Here is a 27,062-nt window from a genome sequence, read left to right on the forward strand (position 1 = left end):
CCATGAATGTGGTGGAGTTAATAAAAGTCTTCCCATGCACATTAATCTACAATTAGTTCTAAAAATCTTCTACAAAAACCCTGTTGTCTAACTTAGGCTCCAGACTGCTCATTAAATAGATACAAAACATAAAAGCAGTCTTTGAAATCTGCATTTTTAGAAATTGATATTCTAATATTAAGGCCAGGCTGATGTCCAAAAGGAGCTAACTGTGACAAAAAACTATCACTTATAGATGATGGGATGTGCTGAGATCAGCAGGAAATAAAAGGGAACCTTCAGCACACAGTAGGGAAAGAAGTGAAGATTCCTGCTCATCACTGCTTTCCACTTAATTGTTTTACCTCCCACAGGAAAGGGGATTAACCTGGAGTTTCTCCACAGCATGATACGTGCATTTAACTTTTGAATTACAGAACATCTGCTATACATTGCTTAGACAGTAAGCATACAAAGGCAAAATGGTGGCAGAATAGAAACTTGCATGAGGAGCCACTTCTCCCTCCAGACTGTAAAAGCACAGTTCTGACAACACTCCTTGGTTGTCCACTATTTTTGAAGCTGAATGATAGCACAGCCACATCGAAAATGTTGCAGAGTAGTGCAAAGATGGATGACCTGATTTGACCAATTAATTTCAATCATTCAAACGTTTCCTTCCCCCCCCCCCCCCCCCCCGCTATTTTTAATGCTTGATGCCTTCCACTGCAAGAGCAGAACTTCTCAATAAGTGGCTATAACCTACTCACATAACAAGGAAAGTCTATTGTTTGGCTGAATCACCAGGTAAATATTTTTTGCTGTCAATCTTAAATTAACATAATGGAGCACCATAGTACCAGGCAATTACACAGCCTACTTTAAACCATTTGCTACCGTATTGAGTGAACCTGTAATGAAAACACTTCAAATATTACAATATTGAGGAGGGAACCTTCAATTCCAAAACTAAATTATGCTTCAGGAATCACATGTACTTCAAAACATGTATTTTTAAAACATCAAAACTCTGCAAAACCTGTTTGTGCAGGTATTTATTCAGGCTGTTGATTGCTTAGAATTAAGGTAAGAAAGATTCTGAAGAGCAACTTAAATTTGAATAAGATTACTATACAGCTTTGAAGTAATCAACGTACTTGAAAGTTGTGTGGTCCTGACTGAAATTAAGTTTCCATTCAATTAAAAACAAACAGTAGAACCAATATATCACAGCTTCATATCCTCAACATCTATTTTAAATGCTTACTTTCAAAGCAGTTGACCTCTTGGGCAGGACAATTCTGCTTCCTTCCAGCTTTTTTTTTTTTTAATGAAAAATTGTTGTAGGAATCTTCCTTATATTTGTATCACTGTGTTCACACCACCCCCTAGTGAGTACTGAATTACATTTAACACGGCTTCTCCAGTTTCCAACAGGTAAGGAGAACTGTTGTTCCAGTTAATACCTATTTAGATTGAACTCCACCCCTTATATGAATAATACTTGCTGCATATCTTTGCCAATCCGTTTGCGAGTCAGAAATTTACTCTCACTTGCTTAAAACACTCCAATGGACTGGAGAGTTCATCATACATATACTATGTAGCAACACAAACCTCATTTTTAATAAGCTTACAACAAATCTTCAGATTTTAATTTGCATATATCTTTTTGAAGAACTTCTAAAAATAATCCCACTAGTTCAACTAAAGGCATTAGAATAGATTGTTTCATCCATACCTACCAGATCTCATATGGAATTTACTGGAACATTAGTATTCTCTTCCAATCACTCTGACTCAAGGACTGCTTCCCCTCCTTGGCCTCCAAACACGATTCATCTTGCATGTATTACAATCTTCTACCTCAGTACATGCAGTATATTTTTTTTTTTTTAAATGCACTTAAACTAAGATTGGATTAGAGGGTTCTTAAACAACTCCTTTAACACTTCCAGAGAAATTAAAGGTGCACTTCACAGTTCACAGAGCAGAGACCCCACAGTCTGCCCTAAAAACCCAGGAATGAAGAGCTAGTTGTACTAGACTCTCATATTAGTTAAAGTCTCAACTGTAAAGTATTCAGCTTTGAATGTCTCTGCTGATACAATCGTCTTCTGTCTACTCCACAGGTAGAACATATACAGGCCATCAAACGAGCATATTTGGAAGGGCTCTTGAAACCAGACTGAGCACCACAAGACAAAAAAGTATGCCTACCTCCACTGAACAGATACTGCCTGTTCAAACTTTTAAACTATTCACCATAGAAAGCTTTGATTCATATTTCAGGTTGATACTCAAAACAAAAAGATGCTTAATTACGAAATGACTTTAATATAATGCAAATAGCACACCAATATTAAAGTTCCCAAGCTTTACAAGATCGTAATTATTAAATCAAAACTAAAGGGCAAACCAGGATTTGACTGACATAGTTTATTTAATGTTAAAGCCAGATGAACAGCTTCTTTCCAGAGCAGTTCTTCCCATACTTCTTGATGGAATTATGTAGCCTGTAAAGAAAGAGAAAGGTCAGCTCCAGAAGATTACAACAGATCCCATACTCACACATTTATGGGGTCTGAATAACTCCTTTCCAAATATTACTCTCCTTAGAAAAAACATAAGGTTCAAAGCTTCACAATATAATCATGGGAATGAGCCTAGATAACAGCGCTTCTCTAGAGGAGCTCAATCTGGAATTGCTTTACCAACCTCCTGCTCAAGACATTATATTCACTGTATCAGCCCCCAGGCAGTTACTTTAAAAATGAGCCATTTATAGCATCTGTAATAAAACCACACTTAGATCTGCAATGGTTACTGTCCACAGCATATCTATTTTACTTGTTCCTGCAGCAAAAACACAAAAACAAAGTCTAGCACTTGTCTGAAGTAATATCAGGCATCTACTTAAGTATCACTAAGACAGAATTGTTTCCAAAGCTGAAGTTACATAAATCCAAACAGCCTCAGAAAATACAAAGCTATCCTATCCTTATCATATTTTAAGTTAGTTTCACTGCAAGTTCAATGAACAGTAAATCAGAACTTGGCCCAAGCTATAAAACTTCAGATTATCTATTAGCCAGGTATTTCATGCAAGCTCAAGAAACAAATAATCAACTAGTAGTAAGCAGAATAGTGATCTGTAAACATTTCAGTCTCCCTCATACTGATATAGAACAACATGCAAATACCAGTCTTCACATTAAACTTCACCAACATTAAACTTACATCATAGTGTAACTACAGGCTATCTAATGTCTACTTTTAGAAAGTAGACCCCCAAGTCATACCTGTTATCCATTTTCCACACCTGAAGTACATCCAGTTACTGAAAAAGAAAAACATTTGATGAGAATAGTTTTATTAATGTTCCACTACTGTAAATGACACAGACTTGAAAACACAATTTGCTTTTTCCAGTTACCACAATTACATGTGATAGGAAAACCTCTGAATTTTTATTACCATAAAAGCTAAACACTTGGATTTCATGCATTCCCTCAAGCTTAAAATGGAATCTAACAAAGACTGTACAGAGCTTAAGTAACTCTCAGGATGCAATTACCTGTTCACTTATAGCTGAAGGCTACATTGGTTTTAAGTGCTCATCCATCCACATTACTGTTTGATCATGTTTAAAAAAACCCAAACATTTCTGTTAAAAAATCCACATGCCAAAACCTGTCAAAATGGCTTGGCGTTAGAAGCCATGGGGTTTTATCCTTAAAAAAATGTTACTTTCCTGAAGAGGTCTAATCAAGTGCCTAAAAACTTCTGATTTAAACAATTCTCACAGACCACATAGGTGGACACTAAAATTTCATGATTCCTAATGAAAATGCAGATGGCTGTGAATAAGGATGTTACGGCACAATTATGTATAAGCATGCATTCTACAAGACAAAGCTTTAAGGCAGGAGTGTATTCTGCAATTCCTTTCTGTGATACAACAATTTTCCCCAAACAGATTTTCCAGAAGGCATGTTAATTAATTTGTCCTTAGTTATTAACACATGGACAAGGATCAACAAAGATGGCCAAACAAAGAACAAGATCTTAACCATGCATACCCAAATGATACCTAAAGATAATTTTAAAGGACATCAAAAAACTTACACCAAAATGCTGTCCCCTTACTACTAAGAAGGCATGCTAGTTTGACAAGCATTTGATAAGTATGCCACATTTGCTGCCTAATTACCACAGCACACATCCCTACTCCTGATCTCAAAAACACTCATAGAGTTAAGGAGATTTTAAACTGGAAAACTTTAACTCAAATAACAGTTAACAAGTGTAAAAATACAAGACTGTTTACAGCTACCTTCAAGTGCCAAAACTCCTCAAGGGAATTTCCCATACCAGGTATCAGTGCAGCACTGACTCCCCTCAGCATTCACAATAGATGCATGCTAATGTTATAACTGCAGTAAAGGATATTTCGTACCTTCCTACTTTAAACAATGTATGACTTCACTATTCAACCAGCATTGAAATGAAAAGATGAAAAACATTCCAGATCACAGCCAATAGCATCCTCATCTATCTAGTGACTGCAAGAACTTCATTTATACAAAACAAAATTCCAGAGCAGCTTAGAATAGTTAGAAGTTTAATGCTGACAACAGAAGCAGTTTACAACTACTGGCCCACCTCCACTAAGCTGTTTTGTGACTTAAGTCTTCATAAAGATGCACAGGTATTTTTGTCTTAAGGTCAAGTTACACATGCAATTACACTACACTACTCCAAACCAGAATTTTGAACAAATGTATCAAAAGCAATGAGTTGTCCTGCCTCCTTCTTACTGGAAACTCCACATTTTCCATGTCATTTCACTAGCTCAGAACAAACTCACTATATAGTCATCTGAACCTGTACAAGATAGAAGTGCAAAGCTAGCATATAAGCATGCAAGGGAGTACAGTGCTTCAATGTGACATGATTAAAAAAAAAAGTGTTTCAGTGATGTATAGTTCAGTCACATCCATGCTCATTTTCAGTACCTGCTAGATACTTCATTTCTGATGGAGAATCCCAAGAAAGTAGGAAAAAAAGCAGAAGTGAAGATTACTGAAGTTCAAGATGTTAAAGCAATTTAACAGTTACAGATCTCTGCAATAAACCCAACAACCTCTTCTTATTCAAATGCAGTTGCAAAACCCACTTAGCAGCACAAGCCTACTCAGTGTTATCTAAAGTGCAAGAAGCTGCTAAGCAAAGTGACCATCTTCATACTGTTTTCTCCTCAGTTTTGATGATTTTGCTTCATCATAAAGGAACTCCGTCTCTTCTCAAACTGCATGCTTTCTAGATTTGTACTGACTTGCAGCCCACAGCATAGAAAGCTCCCAGCAGCAAGAAAACCCAGTTGTTAATCAGCCCCTTAGAACCAATATAAAGCAATTATTGTTTCTTATTTCTACTTACAGTCTTCACCACCTACAACAAATCCTTAAAACTTAAAAGAATACTAACTTAATAGAATACATGTTAGATATTTAGGTAGTCTGCGTAACTAGCATTAAGTAGAGTAATTTGTACACAGTATTACTGAGTTATGAGATTAGAGCATTACTGTTAGGTTTAAGAAAGCTTAACTTTAGTTCAAGTGACATGTAAGAAACAATCATTTAAGAAGCACTGCCTCATGTTTTATCAGCTGCAGCAGTGAGGAGCAGAACTAAGCTATGGAGCTAACAAGCTATACATGACCACACAGATTACCTTCTGTGATCCGGTAGAACAGGTAAAAGAAATGGAAGAAAGACAAGGTTATTCTATTGAATAACTTCTTATTAACATTTCAATAATAACATGCCAACTCTAGCCTACAGATAATCTCATCATACCTTCTTGCCAGCACCAACATTTGCCTTAGCTGTACCCCTGACTTTCTTCATTCTGTTCTTACGTTCCTTCCGCTGCTTCCTAGAAGTCTTCTTCTTCTCATACAAACCATGCTAATAAAAAAACAGTTGTATTCAATATCTGTTCAGTGGTAGTAACCAAAGTTTTCATTCTAAGAAATACAATTGTTTTAGTATTGCTAGACTTTCCAAGTACTGTTTCATTGAAATAACAGCTAAAGAGCAAGACAATTTCATTAACAGATGATAAAATAAAGGAAACTAAGATCTTGCAAGGACCAGCCCCATTGTTTATGGTTACAGAGTTTTAGCAATGGATAAGGAATCCTTCTTTGCAGAAGATCACAAGTAATATCAGTTTTGCCATCCCAATTCTACCTTATTATTATACCTAATTATACTAGAAGCAATCTATTTTTCCAATGCAAAAGCTAATCCATACTATGTTAAGACCTCTTACATAACACTAAATTCCCTATGCACAGCAATACCCCCACAAGACTACAGGTATGTTGCTTGTTTTTTTTTCCACATGAAAACGAACTACTAAACACTTGAAAGTCATCCAAATTATTTTCTAGTTACTGTGGAACAAATAACTTACTCTGGCAAGTCTGTGTTTTGGTTCATTTTTCTTTGCATAGTCCAAGGAATCGTAGATCATGCCAAAGCCTGTTGTCTTGCCACCACCAAAGTGAGTTCTGAAGCCAAATACGAATATTACATCAGGGGTTGTCTTGTACATTTTCGCCAGCTTTTCCCTGATTTCTGTTTTGGGGACTGTGGCCTTCCCAGGATGAAGAACATCAATCACCTAAAAAATTTTTTTAAAAGTCATATAAAAGCCAAAGACAGTCAATACCCAATAAAACAACTGGACTCCCACCCTAAACTCAAAACCTGAACTAGGCCATCCTAGCAATACAAAGCATCATTAATCTAATCCTAACAGTTTCCTGCTTCAAATCACAGTTCAGCTTGCTATCCCATCACGACGATTTACCTTCAGCATGCAGGAATGTGTATAAACCTCTACACACCTGATAATGTTAACACTTCTAAGGCCCCTTGCTTATAATGATTTAAAATACATGCAGTCAAGAACCAATAAACAACTGAAGATAGTATTGATCGTTTTTCTTACCATCTGCTTGCGCTGAAGCAGTCTGTTTGTCATGAACTTCCTAGTTCTTATGGTCACTGTGTCATTCTGCAAAACAGAGTACATAGAAGTGATACAAAGCCATAGTTTACAAAGCCTAATGTGTATATAATGCATGACACCACTGCAGTCAGCACTCTACTTGAAGTCAGCTGCATCTCAATTAAACACATTTGTCTCATGTTATAGGATTCACCCTACAGAACTAAAGTACACTGAAGAACAGTCACTCCCAGCCCATGAGCCAGACAGAAGCATATATATCCCCTTTATTTTAACATGGGGAAATAGTTTTATTCAAACACATAGACTACAAAAAAGAAGCTCTAACAAACTCACAGAATTATCAGGGTTGGTAGGGACCTCAAAGATCACTGAGCCCAACTCTCTGTGAAAGTAGGTTCCCTACAGCAGATCACACAGGTAGACTTCCAGATAGGTCTTGGTATCTCCAGATGTGGAGACTCCACAAGTTCTCTGAGCAGTCTGTTCCAGTGCCTGCCACTCTGATAACACAGGAATTCTTCTTTGCATTAGTACAGAATCTCCTATGCTCCAGTTGCTGCCCATTATCTCTTATCCTACTACTGCTCATCACTGAAAAAACCTACCCCCCCCATCAACTCAATACTTTAGATATCTATAAACAGCAACGTATTGCCCTCTCAGCTTTCTCTCCTCCAGGAAGATCTCAAGCCTCTCAGCCTTTCCTCATGCAGGAAACGCTCCACACCTTTCACAGATCACAGAATCACAGAATCACCCGGGTTGGAAGGGACCCCAAGGATCATGTAGTTCCAACCCCCCTGCCTAGCAGGGCCACCAAACATACACATTCAGATCAGGTTGCCCAGGACCCCGTCCAACCTGGCCTTAAACACGTCCAAGGACGGGGCATCCACAACCTCCCTGGGCAGCCCATTCCAGGGCCTAACCACTCTCCTAGTAAAGAACTTCCCCCTAACATCTAACCTAAATCTTCCCTCCTTCAACTTAAAACCATTTCCCCTAGTCCTGCTGTTGTCAGCCCTACAACCTTTAATTATCTCCGGGCACTATAACAAGATAAGGATCCTTATGAAAGCTACACACTTTGTCCTGATAGGGCTTTTCAGATAGGAAGCACCAAAGAACTAAGATGCAAGTAAGACCCACAGCGCTCCACCCAGAAGCAGGGACACAGCACTTCGGTACCTCAGTGCCACCTGCGCCTACGGCCGCTCCCCCCAGCAGCATAGAGGCTGCTCAGCAGGCCCAACACACACCCAGCCTCTCTCCCCACAGCACCTAGCGGCATCAACCAGGCCGCAGGAATCCCGATTGTAAGCAGCACCGTCCCCCATCCGCCGCACGCCATACCCGCACAGCCCCCTGCAGGCAAGCCAACCCAGCAGGACGCTGCTTCCCAGGAGGCTCTCGGAGCGCGGATGGCAGCACAACAGGATGGATAGCACAACCTCAACAGCCCCACACTCACCATCTTGTCAGCTCCCTCCGTGCCAGCGAACGAGAAAAGGAAGTGGCGCCGCCGCGCAGCCAATCATAAGGCGGCGCTGGGGGCCTTCAGCTGGGGGTGGGCCCATGAGCGAGCCTGGCTGTTCCAGTGCCGGAGCTGGGTAGAAAAAGTAGGACCGTATTGGCGGGGCTTCGCGTGAGGGTTCTGTAGCTAAGTGGGGTGCCTCAGTAGGCTCGCGCTGTGATCTGGTTCTGCTCGTTTGCCGATTTGTTCTGTCCTGCACCCGGTGAGGAAGACTGGGGAATACGGGACTGGCGCGGAACCTCGGCGCTCGCACCTGCGGGAGGCCGTGCGCTCTCTCCGACAGGGGGCGCTGTAGGAGGGCGCTGTGTCGCTCTCTCCATCGCGTTCCCATCGATCTATGGTAGGCGGTCTGCTGCCGCTGTCGCCGCATGCAATCTCCGTGCCGCCGGCGCCATGGTGAAGGAGCAGTTCCGCGAGAGCGATGTGGCCAAGAAAATGTGAGCGGGACCGTGGCGCGGGAGGCAACTGAGACCGGGTGGCTGGAGGGGCCGTTGGGAAAAGCGGTGGTGTGGGCGGGGGGGCCGCGTGTGCGCAGTCAGCCCTGAATGACCCTGTGTGAACTCTCGCCTCCCAGAAGCCACATCTGCTTCGGGATGAAATCCCCAGAGGAGATGCGGCAGCAGGCCCACATCCAGGTGGTCAGCAAGAACCTGTACAGCCAGGACAACCACCACGCCCCACTGCAGTACGGCGTGCTCGACCACCGCATGGTGAGGACCCTCGGTTTCCTACAACGTCACTTTTAGGGATTGGCATGAAATAGTTACAAATGAGACATCTGAAGTTTACTATTCAAAGTATACACAAGTATATTTCTACTTCCACAATATAGGCGGTTAGTTGCAATGGCATCTGCAGCTTGACAATTTGGATGGCTCAGCAAAGTACTCTTGGGAGTTAGCAGACGAGATTTCTCTACCTGATTCTTAGAGACCCAGAAACATTCATCCACAAAACATGGAGCTGAGGTCTGTGGGCTGCAGATCAGGTGCCACATGGTTCAGTGGCACCTGCTGCATGGTTCAGTGTCTCTGCTGTTAGGAGGTGCTGCGTGGAAAACTTTTCTCCTCTTCTACTCTGCTCCAGTGGGACCACATCTGGAATACTGTGTCCCGTTCTGGGCCCAGTTCAAGAAAGATAGGGAACTTCTAGGGAGGGTCCAACAGGAAGCCACAGAAATGTTGAGGGTCCTGGAGCATCTCCCTCCTGAGGACAGGCTGAGAGACATGAAACTGTTCAGCCTGGAAGAGAAGGGTGAGAGGGGATCTAATCAATATGCAGCACTAGGATAAGGGGCAATGAGAACAAACTGCAACACAGGAAGTTACATACAAATATGTAAAATAAATTCTTTACTGTAAGAGTGACAGTGCTCTGAAACAAGCTGCTTAGAGAGGTTGTGGAGTCTCCTTCTCTGGAGATATTCAATATCTATCAGGACTGCTGCCTACTAGACCGGCTGTAGAGAATCTGCTTTAGCAGGGAGTTGGACTCACTGATCTCCAGAGTTCCCTTCCAACCCTTGGGATTTTATGATGTGTATTTCATGAAGTGCCACTGACATGCTTCTGTTACTGGGAAAAAAAGAGTGAGGGCTGTGGGTCTGCTATCAAAATAGTTGCCTAGCCTAAGGACTGTTCCGTCTTTTACATATTTAGCTGATTACAGCTAAAGCTTTATTCTGTGCATGTGTTCCTTTCCTTTCAAAGGGAACAAGTGAAAAAGATCGTCCCTGTGAAACCTGTGGAAAAAACCTGGCTGACTGTTTGGGACATTATGGGTACATTGACTTGGAACTGCCGTGTTTTCATGTTGGATACTTCAAAGCTGTGATTGGCATCTTGCAGGTAAACTTAATTTTCATTTGCTATCAATGTCTAGGCTGGTAAAAGGAAATGATTAAAGAGAAATGAGATACTGAGATGATACAAGAGGTACTGCTTGAGAAACAGTCGTTCAGATGACAAATGTAAGATTGTGTTAAATATTTCATGCAATTTGTGTTTTGTAAATAAGTATGTTTAAGTATCAATTCTAGTAGTGTAAATGCATCAGTGTTATTCTTTTTGATCCAAACAGATTAGAATCAAATCGTAGAATCATTAATCTGATATCTTTCTCTAGTTGTTTGAAGTTAATGTGTTTGGCATAACTTGCCTTTTAAGCCATTCCAGTGAATCACTGCTCTGTTTGCTTTGTATTTTTTTTAAGTTCCGCAGAACTTAGACAATTTTTTTTTCTGTATTTTTTTTACCATGAACCTGGTTGTTTTTGTTGTTGTTGTTATGATATATGAATTCATCTTTCATCCAAGTCTACAGTATTTTTGTTAAAAAAATCCTGTGTGCTAGTGAAGAGCTCAGGTTGTGGTAGAAGTTACAACTCTGCATGTTGTGTTAAATGACTGTGCTTACGTGTTCACATTAAAGATGATCTGCAAAACCTGTTGCTGTATCATGCTGTCAGTAGAAGAAAAAAAACAGTTTTTGGATTACTTGAAGCGGCCAGGCCTTACATATCTTCAGAAGAGGGGGCTGAAAAAGAAGGTGTCTGAAAAGTGCCGGAAGAAAAACACTTGTCCTTACTGTGGTGCCTTTAATGGTGAGCACTGACATCAGCAGTTTTTCATAGTTCTTTACTGGTTTTTATCCTTGTTCTTTCCACAGTTAATGGATATTTTCTCTGTCTAAAGAAACAGGTTGTTGCATTCTTTATACTAAGCAAAGTCTTATTGATATTTCACATATGTGGAAGTAGACATTGACCGAGTAACTTATTTTTTATGCATCTCTTCATTACAATGACCAATACTTAATATTTGAATAAGGTGTGTATTGAAAATTCTGAGTCACGGCCTGAAGCAGTGATTGAACACCTGGTGTGAAGGCAGGGCCAACTCAGGGGAACTCAGGTGCATGCAATGCAGATAAGTGATCAAAAGGGGTGGAAACAGGATCCACACCTTCCCAGACCTCATTTAAGGGTTGGCAGCAGAGATAGGTCTATCTCTCTGGAAATCCTTGTGTATCTGAGGCCTTTTGAAGATGAGTAGTATCTTTTCTTTGTTTTTGTGCCTACAGCTGTTGTATTCAAGCAAGTTCTTGCTGCGGTCTGGGATCTTGCTGTTCTACTGCCTTTGCTATGTTTTCTATTGTGCTGCAAGGGCCAAAAATAGAAAGCCCTGTTTAACCATTTGCTTAAAATGTGGCAAGCTATTGTTGATGATTGGTACCTTATTTTGGAAGCATTTGTAAACTGTAATTCCGATCTTCATTTTTCATAATCCCATTAAATTGTTCTTCATAGTGTATGCTTACTGTTTTCTGGAAGGGTGACTTGATTTTGAAGCAATTCTTTATGGTTTTTTTTGTTGCTGTTAAGTTTTTCTTTAAAACGACAACATTTTCTTGCAGGAACTGTGAAGAAGTGTGGTTTACTGAAAATAATACATGAAAAGTACAAAACCAATAAGAAAGTTGTAGATCCAATAGTATCCACTTTCTTGCAGTCCTTTGAAACTGCCATAGAACATAACAAAGAAGTAGAGCCCTTACTGGGAAGAGCTCAGGTGAGCTTTGTTATTACTTGAACTTTTTGCTGTTTTTTGTGCATGAAATAAAGCTTTTGAAAGGTTCTCAATGTAGCAGTTTATTGTAAACCAGTATTTTAAAAATGCTAAGACACGTGAAGAATGTTTACTGTATTGTGACCATTACTTTGTTTATCAGTGTCTTCTGGTATGTACTTTTCTGCCTGTAGGTGAGGGGGTTGCTCTTCATATGTAAGAATTCAAGAAGCTTAAGAAAAAAAAAAAAGTGGGGGGGATGGAGGAGGTAGGACATGTAGATCCAAAGAAATGCTGTGTACCTCTAGATTTACTGTAGCTCTGAGTGGACTGTAATACATAGAAATGTTTTCTTCAGAAGAATGTAATAATGATGAGGAGAGAAGAGACTTAATCAACTGTTATTGTTTCATACAGCTTTGCATTGTGTGCAGTTGTTTCTTTTTGTTCTTGCTGAACTGGGTAGATATATGCACAGCAAAACTAATGAGCATCTGGAGTTTTTCATACTGCGGAAGTAGGTGTACTAGAAGAGAAACGAAAGGTGTTTCTTGTCTTAGTTTTTTTAAAGAAAAACTAGGAAGTACTGTAGTTCATCTCAGTTTCTGCTAATTAAGTAAGAAAAGTATTTTAAGTTTGTAATGCCTCTATTACATTGCTTTAAGAAGTAACTATGCAATACTGTTAAAAAATACTGTTAAAAATAAATTAATGCTAATGAAGGAAGCCAACAAAAAATGGCAAGTATAAGAAACTATAAAGGTTGGTTCAGAATTAATAAACTAATTGTTGATAGTGTTTTTCTTGTGTGTTGATAGTGGTTTTCTATTTATTCTTTTTAAATACTGATTGTTCAACAATAGAGTAGATGAAGGGAGTTGCAAATTGTTACATGATGGCTTGATTTTACCATTTTCTGTTTGATTTTGTAGGAAAATTTGAATCCATTAGTAGTATTGAACCTCTTTAAAAGAATCCCAGCAGAAGATATCCCTCTGCTTCTAATGAACCCAGAAGCGGGTAAGCCTTCAGATTTGATCCTCACAAGGCTTCTAGTGCCTCCACTGTGTATCAGACCCTCTGTCGTGAGTGACTTGAAGTCTGGCACCAACGAAGATGACTTGACAATGAAACTGACAGAGATCATTTTCCTCAATGATGTAATAAAAAAGGTGAGTCATCCTTCAAGCTCTCTGAGACTGTTACTTTCAAAATGTTTAGCGCTGACTATAGCAAGTGGTTTTATATGTACTGCTACTTCCAGTCCTGCAAACAGTCTGTGTTGTACCACTGTGGTGTTTGGAATTCTATTGAAAGAAATCAAGTTGCTTCAAGTAGATCTAGCTCTCTGGTTGCTTCTGGTATTGAATGTGCTAAAGATGTACTGGAGACCTGGGACAAGATTTTTCATTTTGGTTTTGGCCTGTGAATTCATTTTTTATGTTTGCTTGTGGGTTTTTCCTGCCCCCTTCTCATTATTGTAACATTTTTTTAATGGTTGCTTACAGTGAGAACTCTTTTTTTGTGGAAACCTTTCTAGTTCTTGACCTTTTTCTATTCTATCTGTTATTAAGAAATCAATTTTCAGTTAGTGCATTTATCGAGCTGAATAGAAGTATATCTGATGGCTGATGGTTTACCATTTGTTTAGAAGAACTGTTCTACCAGACTAATTTTTTTCAATATTTTCAAAACTGATCTTTTGTCAGAAAAACAAGGCGAAGTTAGCAAATTCTCCTGTGATTGAAGAATGAGTAACTACTGATTGTTTTCCTGGTTGTGAAATTATATTATCTTCAGCAGATTGGAAAAATGTACAGTTTAAAGGAATTCATAGTTTATGCATTTGTCAAAAGCTGACAAAAACAACATTTCTGTGTTTGTTTTTTTTTTTTTTGTGGAAAGGCTTATACTCCAGCAATAGAAAGCTGCCTTGCCTTTCTCATTCTAATGAGTGTGAAGTTTTTTGATGTTATTTTCCAAAAAAGAGTTGTGCTCATTGTCAGAATTAAACTCTTTACTAGTTTAATTTGTTGCTTTGCTTATTTTCTGAAATGGATTTTTTTTTTATTATTTTTTTTTTTTTAGCACAGGATATCAGGAGCTAAAACACAGATGATTATGGAAGATTGGGACTTCCTTCAATTGCAGTGTGCCCTTTACATCAACAGTGAGCTTTCTGGAATTCCTCTGAACATGGCACCTAAAAAGTGGACTAGAGGCTTTGTCCAGAGACTTAAGGGAAAGCAAGGTTTGTATAGGAAGTTGGTTTTAGTTAAGTTAAAACTATTTTCTATTCTCAAGCATCTCTTTGTTACCATTGTGTTGTGCTACTGTTATGTACCTTCAAAGATATTCTAATGTGTTATCCTAACAGGCAGCATTTTGAAATTAACTTTTTCTGAAGGAACTCTTGTTTGTTTGTTAGGTCGGTTTAGGGGGAATCTGTCTGGAAAGCGAGTGGATTTCTCTGGCAGAACGGTTATTTCCCCTGATCCTAACTTAAGAATAGATGAAGTAGCAGTGCCTATTCATGTTGCTAAAATACTGACTTTTCCTGAAAAGGTAGGTAGCACAGAACCAAACCTTTTCTCTGCCTTTTTGTGTTTTTTTTTTTTTTTTTTTTTTTTGGGGTGTTAGCTTAGCATGTGATTTGGCTGCTGCTGGTAAACAAAACTTGTACTATCAGGTGTATACAAGTACTGTGGAAGCGTATGGGGTAAGGAGTGACAGACCAGGATAGAATGGTTTACCTTGATGTTTTCTGACTTTAAATATAGCTTCATATTTTCATTGATTTATCTGCTTAATGAGTGATTGTCTTATTTCTGAATTTCCTTCCCAGACTTTTCACGTTACTGTGCTCTAAATTTTTCTCTTCTTCACGGCTGAAGGCTGTGAGGGGGATAATCAGTTGTGCTGAAAAATTGTGAATGTTTCATTTCTTCCTGTTTGAAACGTTTATGCAATAGGTAAACAAAGCAAATATTAATTTTATGAGGAAACTTGTCCGAAATGGTCCTGATATTCATCCTGGAGCCAACTTCATTCAGCAAAGGCACACACAGATGAAAAGGTACCGTGTTTATCTGTAATTATCCACTTTTCATCTCTTCTCGTGAGCTTGTTCTTGCTGCTGTGTGGAATCAATTATATCTAAAGGGATTGGCATCATTTTTTTTCTCTAGCATCTTTCATATAAGATAGTAGCAAAAAAAAAAAATATATATATATATATATGAAAAGGAGTCATACTAAACCTGAAGAGATTATATTCACTGTATATATATGCATATACTTAAAATTCACATATTAATGATAGTGAACTGCAATTAGATTACTTTAGGGCAGTCTCTATTTGGTATCGAGGCCTAGATACCATAGGTAGGTATAGAAACTTGAATGAGATGAATGTTTTGGGTCTTACTGAGAGGTGATAAGTGAAAGGAGACAATATTGGTCATTTTGTGCTGTTTTCACCCAAGGGCTATCAGTTTATGGATACTAAAAAGTAATTGTATGAGATTGAAACTCCCTGTTCTCCCTGATACAACAAAAATAATTGGTTTGTCTTTGTAGGCTTTCCTAGTTTTTGTGGTAATAACTGTCACTTTTACTAATACCACAATTTTGTTACTTAAAATAGTAACTGATCTAATGTTCAGTGATGCAGTCCCTACATTTTGTCATCTAGTCATTGCAATACAAATACTTCAACATTTAATGGAGAAGCTTGCATTGTGAACACAGAATTTATTCGAAGTTCTCTAAGTCTTTGTCTTTTTTTTTTTTTAAATGACACGTTGTTGTAAGATTCTTGAAATATGGAAACCGAGAAAAGATGGCACAGGAGCTGAAATTTGGTGATATTGTGGAACGGCATCTTATAGATGGTGATATTGTCCTGTTCAACCGACAGCCCTCTCTTCATAAGCTGAGCATTATGGCTCACATTGTGAGTGCACAGTCTAATAGTAAGGTGGTAGTACATCATGTGATTAAGAGGCCTTCACTTGCAGCTATTTATCTCTTGCATGTACAGAAATAGCTGCTTTTTTAACTGTGCAGTTGTGCTTTTTGCATGGGAATTGATGTGTAACTGGACAGTATGCTGCCAGACAGTTCTTTTAACAGCTCTATTTGACTTCAGAATCTGTTTTTGAGTAAGCATTTCGCTATTGTAAAGTTCTTGTGGCCTCTAGAAAGCATTCTGTATAAATACTTCATAATAGAAGTTAGATGTATTTGTGTAACCAATAATGTATTCAGTTTCTGTTGTTTCATGGCTGTGATGAGTCCCACAGTCAGAAATTTTGATGCATATCTGTGATAGAGTGTATAATGCCTACAAAGAAGCACTTGAGCTTAGTCTTCTCTCCACATGCTTCGCTGCATGCAAAACACTTTTTTTCTGTTTACAGGCTAGAGTAAAACCCCATAGGACATTCAGATTTAATGAATGTGTCTGTACGCCATACAATGCAGACTTTGATGGAGATGAGATGAACCTTCACCTTCCTCAGACAGAAGAAGCAAAAGCAGAAGCACTTGTTTTAATGGGGGTATGTATGTAGATCATGTGTTAGGACTTTGCTAGTGATGGCCATGCCTTGTAATACTTATCTTACATGTGAGATCTAAAGTTACCATCAGGTTCAATGAGTATGGATAGTATGCAGCTATGAAACTCCTTAGAAGCAAAATGAAAAAGGGAATTGAGAATAAAACAGAGCTGTTAGTCTGACAGTAGACTGGGTGATGGTCTAATACATGTGCATTTAGTATTCCTGGCAAATTCTGGATTTTTAAATAAATACATGTTGTCAACATGTTTCTGCTTGACTACCATTATCAGTTGCTGCCAAAATAGTGGGTTTGTGCTGAACTAATAGTTACTAGAGGAGACAGATGAGTAGGTTTTTATTTAGGAGGGTGGAAAAAATTGGGGGGGGGGGGGGGGGGGGGGGGGAAATGGTAAATAGAGGAATATGGTGGTTGCAGTGCTTTATCTGTAGCATGAAAGTGGAGTCAGTAGCAGTAATTTGAGGATTTTCCAGGACATTGGTCCTCTCGGGTGACTAGTTCTGCTGTGCGAAGACAGCTGTTGTTTGCAGCATGTATTGACTTGCTGAGGTGATTTGGGAGCTTAAAAAGAAAGCTTCAACAATTTAAAAAAAAAAAAAGTATAATCTAGGTTTTTGTTGTCCTGTGAATAGTTCAGGCAAATCTGAGGCAGCCAGGTACTGTATAGATGGGGTTATAGAGATGACTAACTGGAGCAGGAAATAGTGTGAGTGGGAGCTCCTTACCCTAAACTCAATTTGTTTGCTGTAGTATGATGTTTGAGGAGATGTATGTGATACATATTAAATCATAGTTTTTAATGTTTAGTGCATGGAAGTGATGTATTTTAAAAATATTTGAGTGAAGTGTCAGGATGCAGGAATTGGTATCTAAATCTACCTAAATGGAATATCAGTGTTTTGCAGTGTGTAACTTTTAATTTTACATCATATAGACTAAAGCAAACTTGGTAACACCAAGGAATGGAGAACCTCTAATTGCTGCTATTCAAGATTTCTTAACAGGTGTGTAGTTAATCTTATTTTAGAGCTGTGTAATGTAATAATTCTTTGAGTCCTTTTTTAGTAGTTTTTTTTTCTAGATCAACTTAAAATTTTGTCTTGTACAAGTGAAAGTACTGTATGAGAGTAAGGCCATTTTTTTAAGTCTGAAATAGGATGTTCTTCAGATTGCTTCTGATACTGTCAACTGTAGTTGGTGCTATTTTTAGTAGCTGTTTGTGGTCTTTTCAACATCAAAAGTGAACGTTTAGGATCTTCACATGTTATGTAGTGTAAATTATGATTATGGTAGAGGAGTTAAACTTATTAGCCTAAAATGAGTTTTAACCTACAGTAAGCATCTTCAGTTTGCATTATTTCTTCAAGAGAAGTAATGAATATATGAAAGTGTACGAAGTCAGTGCTAAAGTTGTGTTTTTTTGTTGTTGTTTTTTTTTTTACTTATGGCACAGTGTATGAAAAAGAACAAAGGGTAGCAAAGGAGGGTTGTTATGAGGAGGGGTTTGGCCTCTTCTCCCAGGCAGCAAACAGGACCTGAGGACGTGGCCACAAGTTGTGTCAGGGGAGGTTCAGATGAGACATAAGGAAAAACTTTTTCTCTCAGAGAGCGGTCAGGCACTGAAATGGCTGCACAGGGAGGTGGTGGAGTCGCTGTCCCTGGCAGTGTTCAAGAGGTGTCTGGATGAGGAGCTGTGAGATGTGGTTCAGTGCTTGTAGCAGTGGTGATGAGAGGACGGTTGGACTAGATGATCTTGTAGGTCGTTTCCAACCTTGTGATTCCATGATTCTGTGACTCTATGAAATCTGAATGTCATAGAATTAATTTTATCTGAAAAGCTGTGTAAACTATTATTTTGTGCAGTACATAGTTACTTAGTATCAGAACGAGGTCATTAATACCGAATATGCAATAACCTCTACATGTAATCACTTTTCAGGTGCCTATCTTCTTACACTAAAAGATACTTTCTTTGATCGAGCAAAAGCCTGTCAAATCATTGCTTCTATTCTGGTTGGCAAGGATGAAAAAATTAAAGTTCGTCTTCCTCCCCCAGCAATTCTGAAGGTGTGTCACACTGTTATTTAATATTATAAACATTTTATATGTTCTTTACCTATGGGGATGCTTTCAGTGAAGAGACCATTCTTATGTTTTCTGCCGTTTGTTTTGTGTTAGATACTGTAAGAAATAAAGTGCATTCATTTTGAGTTTATATGAACCTTTTTAACAAGGAGCAGTGTTTCTTTGACTGCTTTTTCTCATTCAAAATGAGAAGATATAGCTGCTTTTAGCAGTGATGTGTTTACTTATGTTTAACTACAAGTGAGTGAAGTACATAATTACATAAATCTTTAATCTCTTATAGCTTCAGACAGCATTACATAAGTAACTATAAATGTATACCTAGCTTGTGAAATGAAATTCACGTAGCATCATATTTTTTTCCTTTCCTAATCAGGGAAACGTGACAATGAGAGGGAGCAATGGAGCATGTCTCAGTAAATGCATGCACATACCCTTACATAAAGAATAGACATTTGGGAATCAGCATTTTTATTTATGTAGAAATGCATATTGTTTTTCTATTCAAAGGAATAGCATTATGTGGCTTCCTATTTAGTATGGAAAGATTAAGAATTAAAAACAGAATTTTACAATTAGACTCTTACTTGCTGCTTCTAGTAGTTGTATCATAAAATCTGTAACCCTAATTCCTGTCATTTTATTTTCCTAAGCCTGTAACACTCTGGACAGGAAAGCAGGTTTTCAGCCTCATTCTCAAGCCCAGTGATGACTGTCCTGTAAAAGCCAATCTGCGAACCAAGGGCAAGCAGTATTGTGGCAAAGGGGAAGATCTGTGTTACAATGATTCTTGTGAGTAATACTTCTAAAACTGCGTTTTGTAAGCTTTCAATAACATTGTAGATGTTCAAATTCAGACTGCTTCTGGATGTGTTTCCGAGGTGAACTGAGTATGAGAATCTTTGAGTCATGCTTTGGAATTCTGAATTAGTTTTGCTTTTCTATTTCTAGATGTCACAATTCAGAACAGTGAGTTAATGAGTGGCAGTATGGACAAAGGAACCCTAGGTTCTGGATCAAAAAACAATATCTTCTACATTTTGCTGAGAGACTGGGGACAAGTGGAAGCTGCAGATGCCATGTCAAGGCTAGCCAGACTTGCTCCTGTCTATCTTTGTAAGTTTCCTTGTAAAACAATATCTTAAAGCGGAAATCCAGAACAATCAAGCAAAATTTGTTTCATATACAATGTATCCTGTTCAAAACAAAGAAAAAAACAAAAAGATAGTCATTAAACTGTCAAGTAGTGAAACAATTGGTATGTTTACAAAGTGCTTGTGTCTGTCACATGGTAGGAGGAAATAACAAAGTAACAAAGTTCCAAATGACAAAATGTCCTGATTTTCATTTCTATTTTTACATATGAGATTGAGCTAGCATTATAATCTTATTTTATGACAGCTAATCGTGGCTTTTCAATTGGAATTGGTGACGTTACCCCAGGTCAAGGCCTGTTAAAAGCTAAGTATGAGCTGCTGCATGCTGGTTATAAGAAATGTGATGAATATATTGAAGCACTGAACACTGGCAAGCTACAGCAGCAGCCTGGTTGTACTGCAGAAGAGACGCTAGAGGTAAGCATTTTAAATTAAGTCAATATGTATTTAGAATAGAAACTTTGAATGTATATTTAGCTTCATTTGTGAAGCTAAACGTTGTCTCCTGATGCTTAAAAATATAAGAAGTATGGTCTGTGTGCGTGCAACTTTTGTTGTCTGAATATCTAATCCCTTAGATGCATATAGCCAGCTAAATGTTAAAATGTTAGTTAAATACCAGGATCCTCCCAACCCGCTGGAAGTGTTGAAGTGACACAGAATAAGAGAATGAAAACAAGATTCATTGCATTTACCAATATTTACTGAATTAATAAACAACAGTAACAACAATTAATTTAGTCCAAGAAACAAAACTCTTTTAATTAGAATTCTGTCTACAAGCAGTATGTTTTCTTATATCCTATTAGAACAGCTGTCAAGTGGACTTCAGTTACACTTTTTTCTTTTGACTCTTTCTGTTTAAAAGAAAAAAAATCAATATCAGCTAACATTATCCAAAAGCTTAGGGATAGTATCTTAATGATATCTGAATAATACTATGTTAATGAGTTGAAGAATACTATATTAATTGACTTTAATAGTTTTATATGTCTGTTCTCTTGGCTATCAATGTATTTTCTTTTAGTTTCTTAATAGTAGAAAGGGATGTAGGGGAGGAAGTGTATGAGGAAAAACAGACAGGAAAACCCACCCTGTGAAGTACTTCCACATTTGTCTAGTTACGTTTTGCCTGAAAGAAGTCTTCCCGTGTTTCATGCTTTTCCTCTCCTCAGAGACCCTGGTTTTTGGTATAGTTTATAAAATATCAGAGATATTAACACTGTACATTGTGAGAGCATTCCAAAATTACTTCTTTGCAGTAATCTTTCACATAGTACAGCTTAGCTTAGTTCAGTACTTGGTGTAAGTAGCTTAAGAGGTTGTAATGTGCCCAGATACTGCTGCCTTAACCCAACAAAGAATTACTTTGCTGCAAACTGGAAAGTTACCCAAGTTAAAAGTTGCAACTTTACCAAAATAAATTACAGGCTTATTTCTCTTAATTCTATTTTTAGTACTTATTCACTGCTGAAGGTACTGCTGGAAAATGGTAATATATTGTTTGCGTATGGCTTTCTTTACTAATACCAAATCTCTGTTCTTGGATTTCAGGCTTTAATACTTAAAGAACTCTCTGTTATCAGAGATCATGCTGGCAGTGCCTGTCTCAGAGAACTGGACAAGAGCAACAGTCCCCTTATTATGGCTCTTTGTGGTTCTAAAGGTAGGGATAGCTGAGTTCCAGGGTTAGTTTGCTAATTCCATCTGTGTTCTTAAAATTACTTGTTCTGTCATAATAGCTTATTTGATGCAGGCAGTTGTGCAGTTACACAATTCACATCCTGCAAAGTTGAAGTTACTCCTTTCAGTAACTGCTAGTTGGCTCTCATTAAATAGTTCACCAGCTCATTTTCAGTTATTGTCTTTAATTTTTTTGTACTACTTGAAAAGCATCCTACTAGGACTTGTTCTGAAGACTTTTGTTGTACCTCCTATTTGAAGAATCTGTCGTGGAAAAATCAGCCAGAAATAATTCCTTGAAAAAGCCATTTTCACCGCAAATAAAGCTTTTTCATTATCTGAGGTTTATTTTGTTGTAGAAATCATGGTAAACACTTAACCCTTCTTTTGAAATACATGTTGAAATATGCTTATTAGAGAAACTGTGAATCAAAATACTAAAACTACAGTTGTGTTTCATAAACCAGAATCCATAACACAAGACAGGAGAGTATTGAGCTAAAATGAATGTCCATGGCTCCAATAAAATATAGAATTGTTAACTGTCTTCAAAGAAATTAAGGCAGCTCTGTCAGGGTGTTGATATTACTCATTTGTAAGATTTTTCCTTTCTTTTTAGGCTCCTTCATTAATATATCCCAGATGATTGCATGTGTAGGTCAGCAGGCTATCAGTGGGTCCAGAGTTCCTGATGGATTTGAGAATAGGTCTTTGCCTCATTTTGAGAAGCATTCTAAGGTAATTCTGTATGTTAAAACACTGTAAAGAAAAGTGAAACGAGGTAACTTAAAACATTTTAAGAAAGGTGCATGATAAAGAAACAGGAACACATACATTTAATTTAAAATGTTTTGAATGTAATGTGGAGCTTAGTAGTAGTATTGTGAATTGTTGTGGGACATTTCATTAGCCTAAATATTTACAGCTGGAACTTGCTGTTTTCCATGGTAGAATTCTAATTTAGTAATTTAAAGTAAGCTTGATGCATTTTTGGTTCTAAAATTATTTGCTAATTTGTTTTGCTGTCTCTCACTGCATTGCGAGTTTTCAATACTACTTTTGGGTGTATTATCAGTCAGTGAAACACATCAGAAAAATCATTCTGGAGTATGTTTTTTTTTTTTTTTCTTTCTGTACTAGGATATATATCATTGGATGCTTTGTACATAGCAATGAGGAATCATACACTTGTTAATGCAAATCAATGGGATTTGTGGCTTATTGGTTTGTTTTTCCTTAACTGCTCGTCTGAGACTTAATGATCACCAGAGAAAGTTCTTTACACCAGTCATCAATCTTGTTAACAGATTTAACTCGTGTCAGATGACAACTGTGACATTTAGATCTGTTACTAAACTCCAAATTTCAATTTATGAATTCTGCAACATAAAATCTTATATTTTCTGAGTAAATTAAAGGAGGAAAAAACTTCTTTCGTTATGTAAGAATAAAAGTTCAAGTTTTAACTCTGGCTTTTTTTTTATTGATTTAGAAAGCACTTCCTATTTACATAGTGGCATATGGTAGTCTTCAAGCATGAACCTTTTTGTAGCTTATATGTGATTCTGTGTCGTCATGGAGACAGCTTGATGTTTTTTTGACTTCATAATGCTTGCATAAAGTTCATTTTCAAGAGCTGTTCTCAGACATCATAGGAAAACAAGAATTAGTTATGTACATATCTCCATATTTTTTTCTGGATTCCTTGGTCTTTGGCATGAACATTTGTATTATCCTTTCAATTCTCTTATCATTAAGTGAAGTTGACTTGTTGGAAGTTGGTGTAGTGTTTGCAGAAGTGGCTAGAGGCATGGCTGGATTTGAAAGTGAGCTAAAATCTGGTTTAGTAGTTGGGGAAAAACTAGTTGAGGATACTGAAGCCTGTGTCAGATTTAAAATACATTACGTTTCAGGGCTAAACACAACTGAGATAAATTTTTCTATGCTTGTATATCACCTATCTTTTCTTCCTGTTATATATGTAAGGGATGTTAATTGTATTTCAACTTCTTTCCACTCTTTCCTGTAGCTTCCAGCAGCGAAAGGCTTTGTTGCTAACAGCTTCTATTCTGGATTGACTCCCACTGAATTTTTTTTTCACACTATGGCTGGTCGAGAAGGTCTGGTTGACACTGCTGTAAAAACAGCTGAAACTGGATACATGCAGGTAACTGTCAGTGGATTGGGAGCTTCATCAGTTTTTCCAAATGAGACTATTTACTTAATGCTTGATAGGACAGGGGGCAGTGCATGTGTTTTGTGTAGGTTTCTATTGTTGTATGTTTTTAATATTAGAATAGTTTATATTGGGAAGTAGATTTTGCTCTGTTCTCTGGTAGGTGTGAGGCTTGTGAGAGATGTCAAGCAATAGTGTAGTAATATGCTTGTGTTAAGCTGTTTTGCTTTGAATGTAGGTGATAAAAAAGCCCTCATTCTAGGTAAATATTGAGGACTGTTTTCAAGGTGCTTTAATTTTTGTGCAGATATGATATAACATAGGTTTGAGCTGAATGCCTTTTCAGTTTTGATATGTTGATGAGAAACAGAAAGTAAGATGTTTGGGTGATATAAATATGTCTAATCCTTTCTTTTAGTATCTGTCCTCTTTAGGTGGCAGTCTGTAGAGACTTGGATTTCCCAGAAAATGAATCTATGTAAGAGACAATAGCTAGCTAACGCTGATGGAAGAATGGCAACTATTGGCTTTGGATGGATGAGCTAATTGTTTTTTTTTTTTGTCAGTGAAAGCAGTTGTTGTCTGGTTTTGTTGCTGCATGCAAGATTAATATCACTTGAGAAACAAACCTGACTAGAATACAAAAGAATACAAGACTTGAGGTTTTTTGTCATGAATAACCACAAATAGTCTTTAGATTGTAATAGGTTATTGCAATCTGGCATTCAGGAACTCTGTAGTATTGGAAACAATAACAAAATTGTATTATGGCCTTAAATCTTGTTATTGCTGTCTCTCACGTTATGGGGAAGGTCTAGGGAATGTGTAGCTTAAAATAGGCTTTTGTGCCTGCTCTGTCAAATGTACTTTCTGACTCTATTTTCTTTAATTTTAATGGTTCCAACCAATAAAGCAGTCACGCTTTATCTTCTTTTTTTATCTTTTTTTCCTTCAGAGGCGGCTGGTAAAGTCCCTTGAAGATCTCTGTTCACAGTATGATTTGACAGTCAGAAGTTCTACTGGTGACATTATTCAGTTTATTTATGGAGGAGATGGCTTGGATCCTGCAGCAATGGAAGGGAAGGATGAACCACTGGAATTTAAGCGAGTTCTAGACAATATCAGAGTAAGGATTAATGACATTTTGTTCCAAGTGAAAAGACTTATGCATGTGGGAAGGGGAAAAATTATGCAGAGCGTTGATTCAGTTTTTGATTCAGAATTTAAGTCACTTTTTTTTTATCATGTCTGCTAAGAGTTATAGGTACCTTTCACATCAGAATAGAACAACTGGAACTTAAGTGTATGAGCAGTGGAAAGCTGTGTTCTTACATATATAGGCGTATATAACACCATATGGTAGCAAAGTTACTACTGATTCAGTCAGATGTTATGTTGGATTTAAATTACACGAAACAATTCTTATTTAATTCAAAACTTTTTTGTGCTGAAGTATTGCTTAGGTCATCCTAACATTCTGTTGAATAACTCTTGAAATATTGTGATTTTTTTTATTTTTTTTTTTTTTAAAAACAGTATTTATTTTTGGTTTTGCTTTCTTTTTCACAACATAAAGCCTTTTGCTGAAATGACTGTCCAGGTTTCTGTAATCTGAGTGTAATATGTTGGCAGAATTGGAAATCTGGATGCGTACACCTTCAGATGTATTTGAACACAAATGTATACGGACTGCCTTTTCACAGTCATCAAACATGGAGTTTAAAAATAATACTTAAGTATACTGTTAATCATTTGCATATATCTCCATTCTGGGTCTATATTGAAATTTCATTTTCATGTGAATAATTTGTTTTTTTCCTCTTAAGGCTGTATATCCATGCCGAAGTGAACCAGCCCTTAGTAAAAATGAATTGGTGTTAACATCTGAATCTATCATGAAGAAGAATGAATTTCTTTGCTGCCGAGACAGCTTTCTGCAGGTAATATCATTGTCACTTTCTTATCATACTGTGAGTAACCTTACCTTATAATTCAAGGAAATGTTTCTATTGATCTGTAGGAGCAATAGTTGCATTTGTTGCATTAGTAACAGGGATAGCAGTTTGCTCAGTAATATATTTCTGTACGCTTTAGAGGTGGGGAAGTAGGGCAAGTTGTTCTTCATGTTGTTGATGTTCACACCACAGTGACATAAGTTAATGATTTTCAGGTATAAGGTATCATTGATCTCAGAGTTATTTAGCTGGAATTTCTGTTTATAGCACAACAGTGCAGTTATGTGCTGTCTCTGGGATGTCAGAAATTAAATAATCCTCACTGATTTCATTAGAAACTATTATTTAATCTGTCTCCTGTGTGTGTTCTGATATAATTGACCTTCTGAAGAACTGCTTCTAGGTATTTGCTTGTTTTCCTCCAGTAGACTATATTCTTACACCTTTTTATGTTGCTTTCCTTAAGTACTAACCCAGCTAAAAAACTTCAGCCATATGAAGCACTTTGCTAAATATGGCTTTATCTTTTGGGAAACATTAACATATCTTTCAAGGAAGAGTAAATGTTCACATGACTGTGCTTGAAATTGTAGAAAACTATTTGTTTAGAAGAGCATTAAGTATTGGAGTATTTAGGAGAGTATCCTACTTGAGACTACAGTAGGAGACAGATTAAAAACTGCAGAAGTAAGCTGACCGTGGATATGTAAAATCTTGATGACCTTCTGATTTTTGGCAGTGATGACAGCAACATGAATTTAGTAACCTAGTTTTGAAGGTTTTTTAATAGATCAGAGTACTTTAGAGCTCTAAGGTAGCAAAACTGGTGAGTAATCTGATGTGCATTGCTAGAGCAGAGCAGAAAAATCATTTGTATCTATGGTTGAAATACACTGTGAATCTCAACTGCACCTGTAAGGAAAAAAAAAAAGAAAAATTTCAGTGTTTTTTGAAGTGTTATTCATTTTTAATCACATCAGTAAAAGTTAACTATATTTATCCTTTTGAAGTATTATATTTATGTAGCATTAATGATAATGAATTTCACTTTTGATTTTTAAGTTTCAAATACTATTACTTTTTCTTATTTCTTTTCCTTTTTTCTGTTCAACCTTGAAGACATTAACTGAAACAGGTTATGAAAAATATAATGAGGTAACTGTAGCATGTGTGTGCACTGTGTGAGCATTAATGTTAGTGCTTTTTTAGCTACAGATGTGTATAGTGCTGAAAGAACTGATTAGCATATATACATTGCTGCTTGTTAAATTCTAATCTAGGTATCAATCAAAGT

The 27,062-nt window shown here is 37.4% G+C and overlaps 2 protein-coding genes across 8 annotated transcripts in view; one reads left to right on the plus strand and one right to left on the minus strand.

Annotated features, from left to right (window-relative positions):
* Positions 1-2,403: 2,403 nt before the first annotated feature.
* The window catches only part of RPS24 (ribosomal protein S24), a 559,366-nt gene continuing 534,707 nt past the window's right edge, over positions 2,404-27,062 (minus strand). For 4 of the 6 annotated variants that reach the window (XM_048946566.1, XM_048946571.1, XM_048946572.1 and 1 more), the window contains exons 2-7: positions 7,006-7,072; positions 6,466-6,675; positions 5,844-5,954; positions 4,998-5,015; positions 3,282-3,319; positions 2,404-2,495 (exon numbers count right to left, since the gene is read on the minus strand). In XM_048946566.1, the coding sequence (XP_048802523.1) occupies positions 5,010-5,015; positions 5,844-5,954; positions 6,466-6,675; positions 7,006-7,072 (394 nt within the window). In that variant the 3' untranslated portion in view covers positions 2,404-2,495; positions 3,282-3,319; positions 4,998-5,009. Of the gene's footprint in view, positions 2,496-3,281; positions 3,320-4,997; positions 5,016-5,843; positions 5,955-6,465; positions 6,676-7,005; positions 7,073-8,500; positions 8,543-27,062 lie in introns of those variants that run through there. The other 2 variants (XM_048946569.1, XM_048946567.1) reach the window with 2 other exon arrangements.
* Positions 8,884-27,062, plus strand: part of POLR3A (RNA polymerase III subunit A) — a 33,816-nt gene continuing 15,637 nt past the window's right edge. The window contains exons 1-21 of one of the 2 annotated variants that reach the window (XM_048946530.1): positions 8,884-9,000; positions 9,138-9,273; positions 10,273-10,410; positions 10,993-11,164; positions 11,977-12,131; positions 13,061-13,300; positions 14,217-14,379; positions 14,557-14,693; positions 15,101-15,204; positions 15,942-16,083; positions 16,550-16,690; positions 17,647-17,716; positions 18,652-18,779; positions 19,451-19,589; positions 19,749-19,913; positions 20,199-20,371; positions 21,509-21,620; positions 22,257-22,375; positions 23,667-23,804; positions 24,769-24,939; positions 25,640-25,753. In XM_048946530.1, the coding sequence (XP_048802487.1) occupies positions 8,957-9,000; positions 9,138-9,273; positions 10,273-10,410; positions 10,993-11,164; positions 11,977-12,131; positions 13,061-13,300; positions 14,217-14,379; positions 14,557-14,693; positions 15,101-15,204; positions 15,942-16,083; positions 16,550-16,690; positions 17,647-17,716; positions 18,652-18,779; positions 19,451-19,589; positions 19,749-19,913; positions 20,199-20,371; positions 21,509-21,620; positions 22,257-22,375; positions 23,667-23,804; positions 24,769-24,939; positions 25,640-25,753 (2,901 nt within the window). In that variant the 5' untranslated portion in view covers positions 8,884-8,956. Of the gene's footprint in view, positions 9,001-9,137; positions 9,274-10,272; positions 10,411-10,992; positions 11,165-11,506; positions 11,612-11,976; positions 12,132-13,060; positions 13,301-14,216; positions 14,380-14,556; positions 14,694-15,100; positions 15,205-15,941; positions 16,084-16,549; positions 16,691-17,646; positions 17,717-18,651; positions 18,780-19,450; positions 19,590-19,748; positions 19,914-20,198; positions 20,372-21,508; positions 21,621-22,256; positions 22,376-23,666; positions 23,805-24,768; positions 24,940-25,639; positions 25,754-27,062 lie in introns of those variants that run through there. The other variant, XM_048946531.1, reaches the window with a different exon arrangement.

The sequence above is a fragment of the Lagopus muta genome, chromosome 5, assembly GCF_023343835.1.
Source record: "Lagopus muta isolate bLagMut1 chromosome 5, bLagMut1 primary, whole genome shotgun sequence".
NCBI classification, from domain to species: Eukaryota; Metazoa; Chordata; class Aves; order Galliformes; family Phasianidae; genus Lagopus; species Lagopus muta.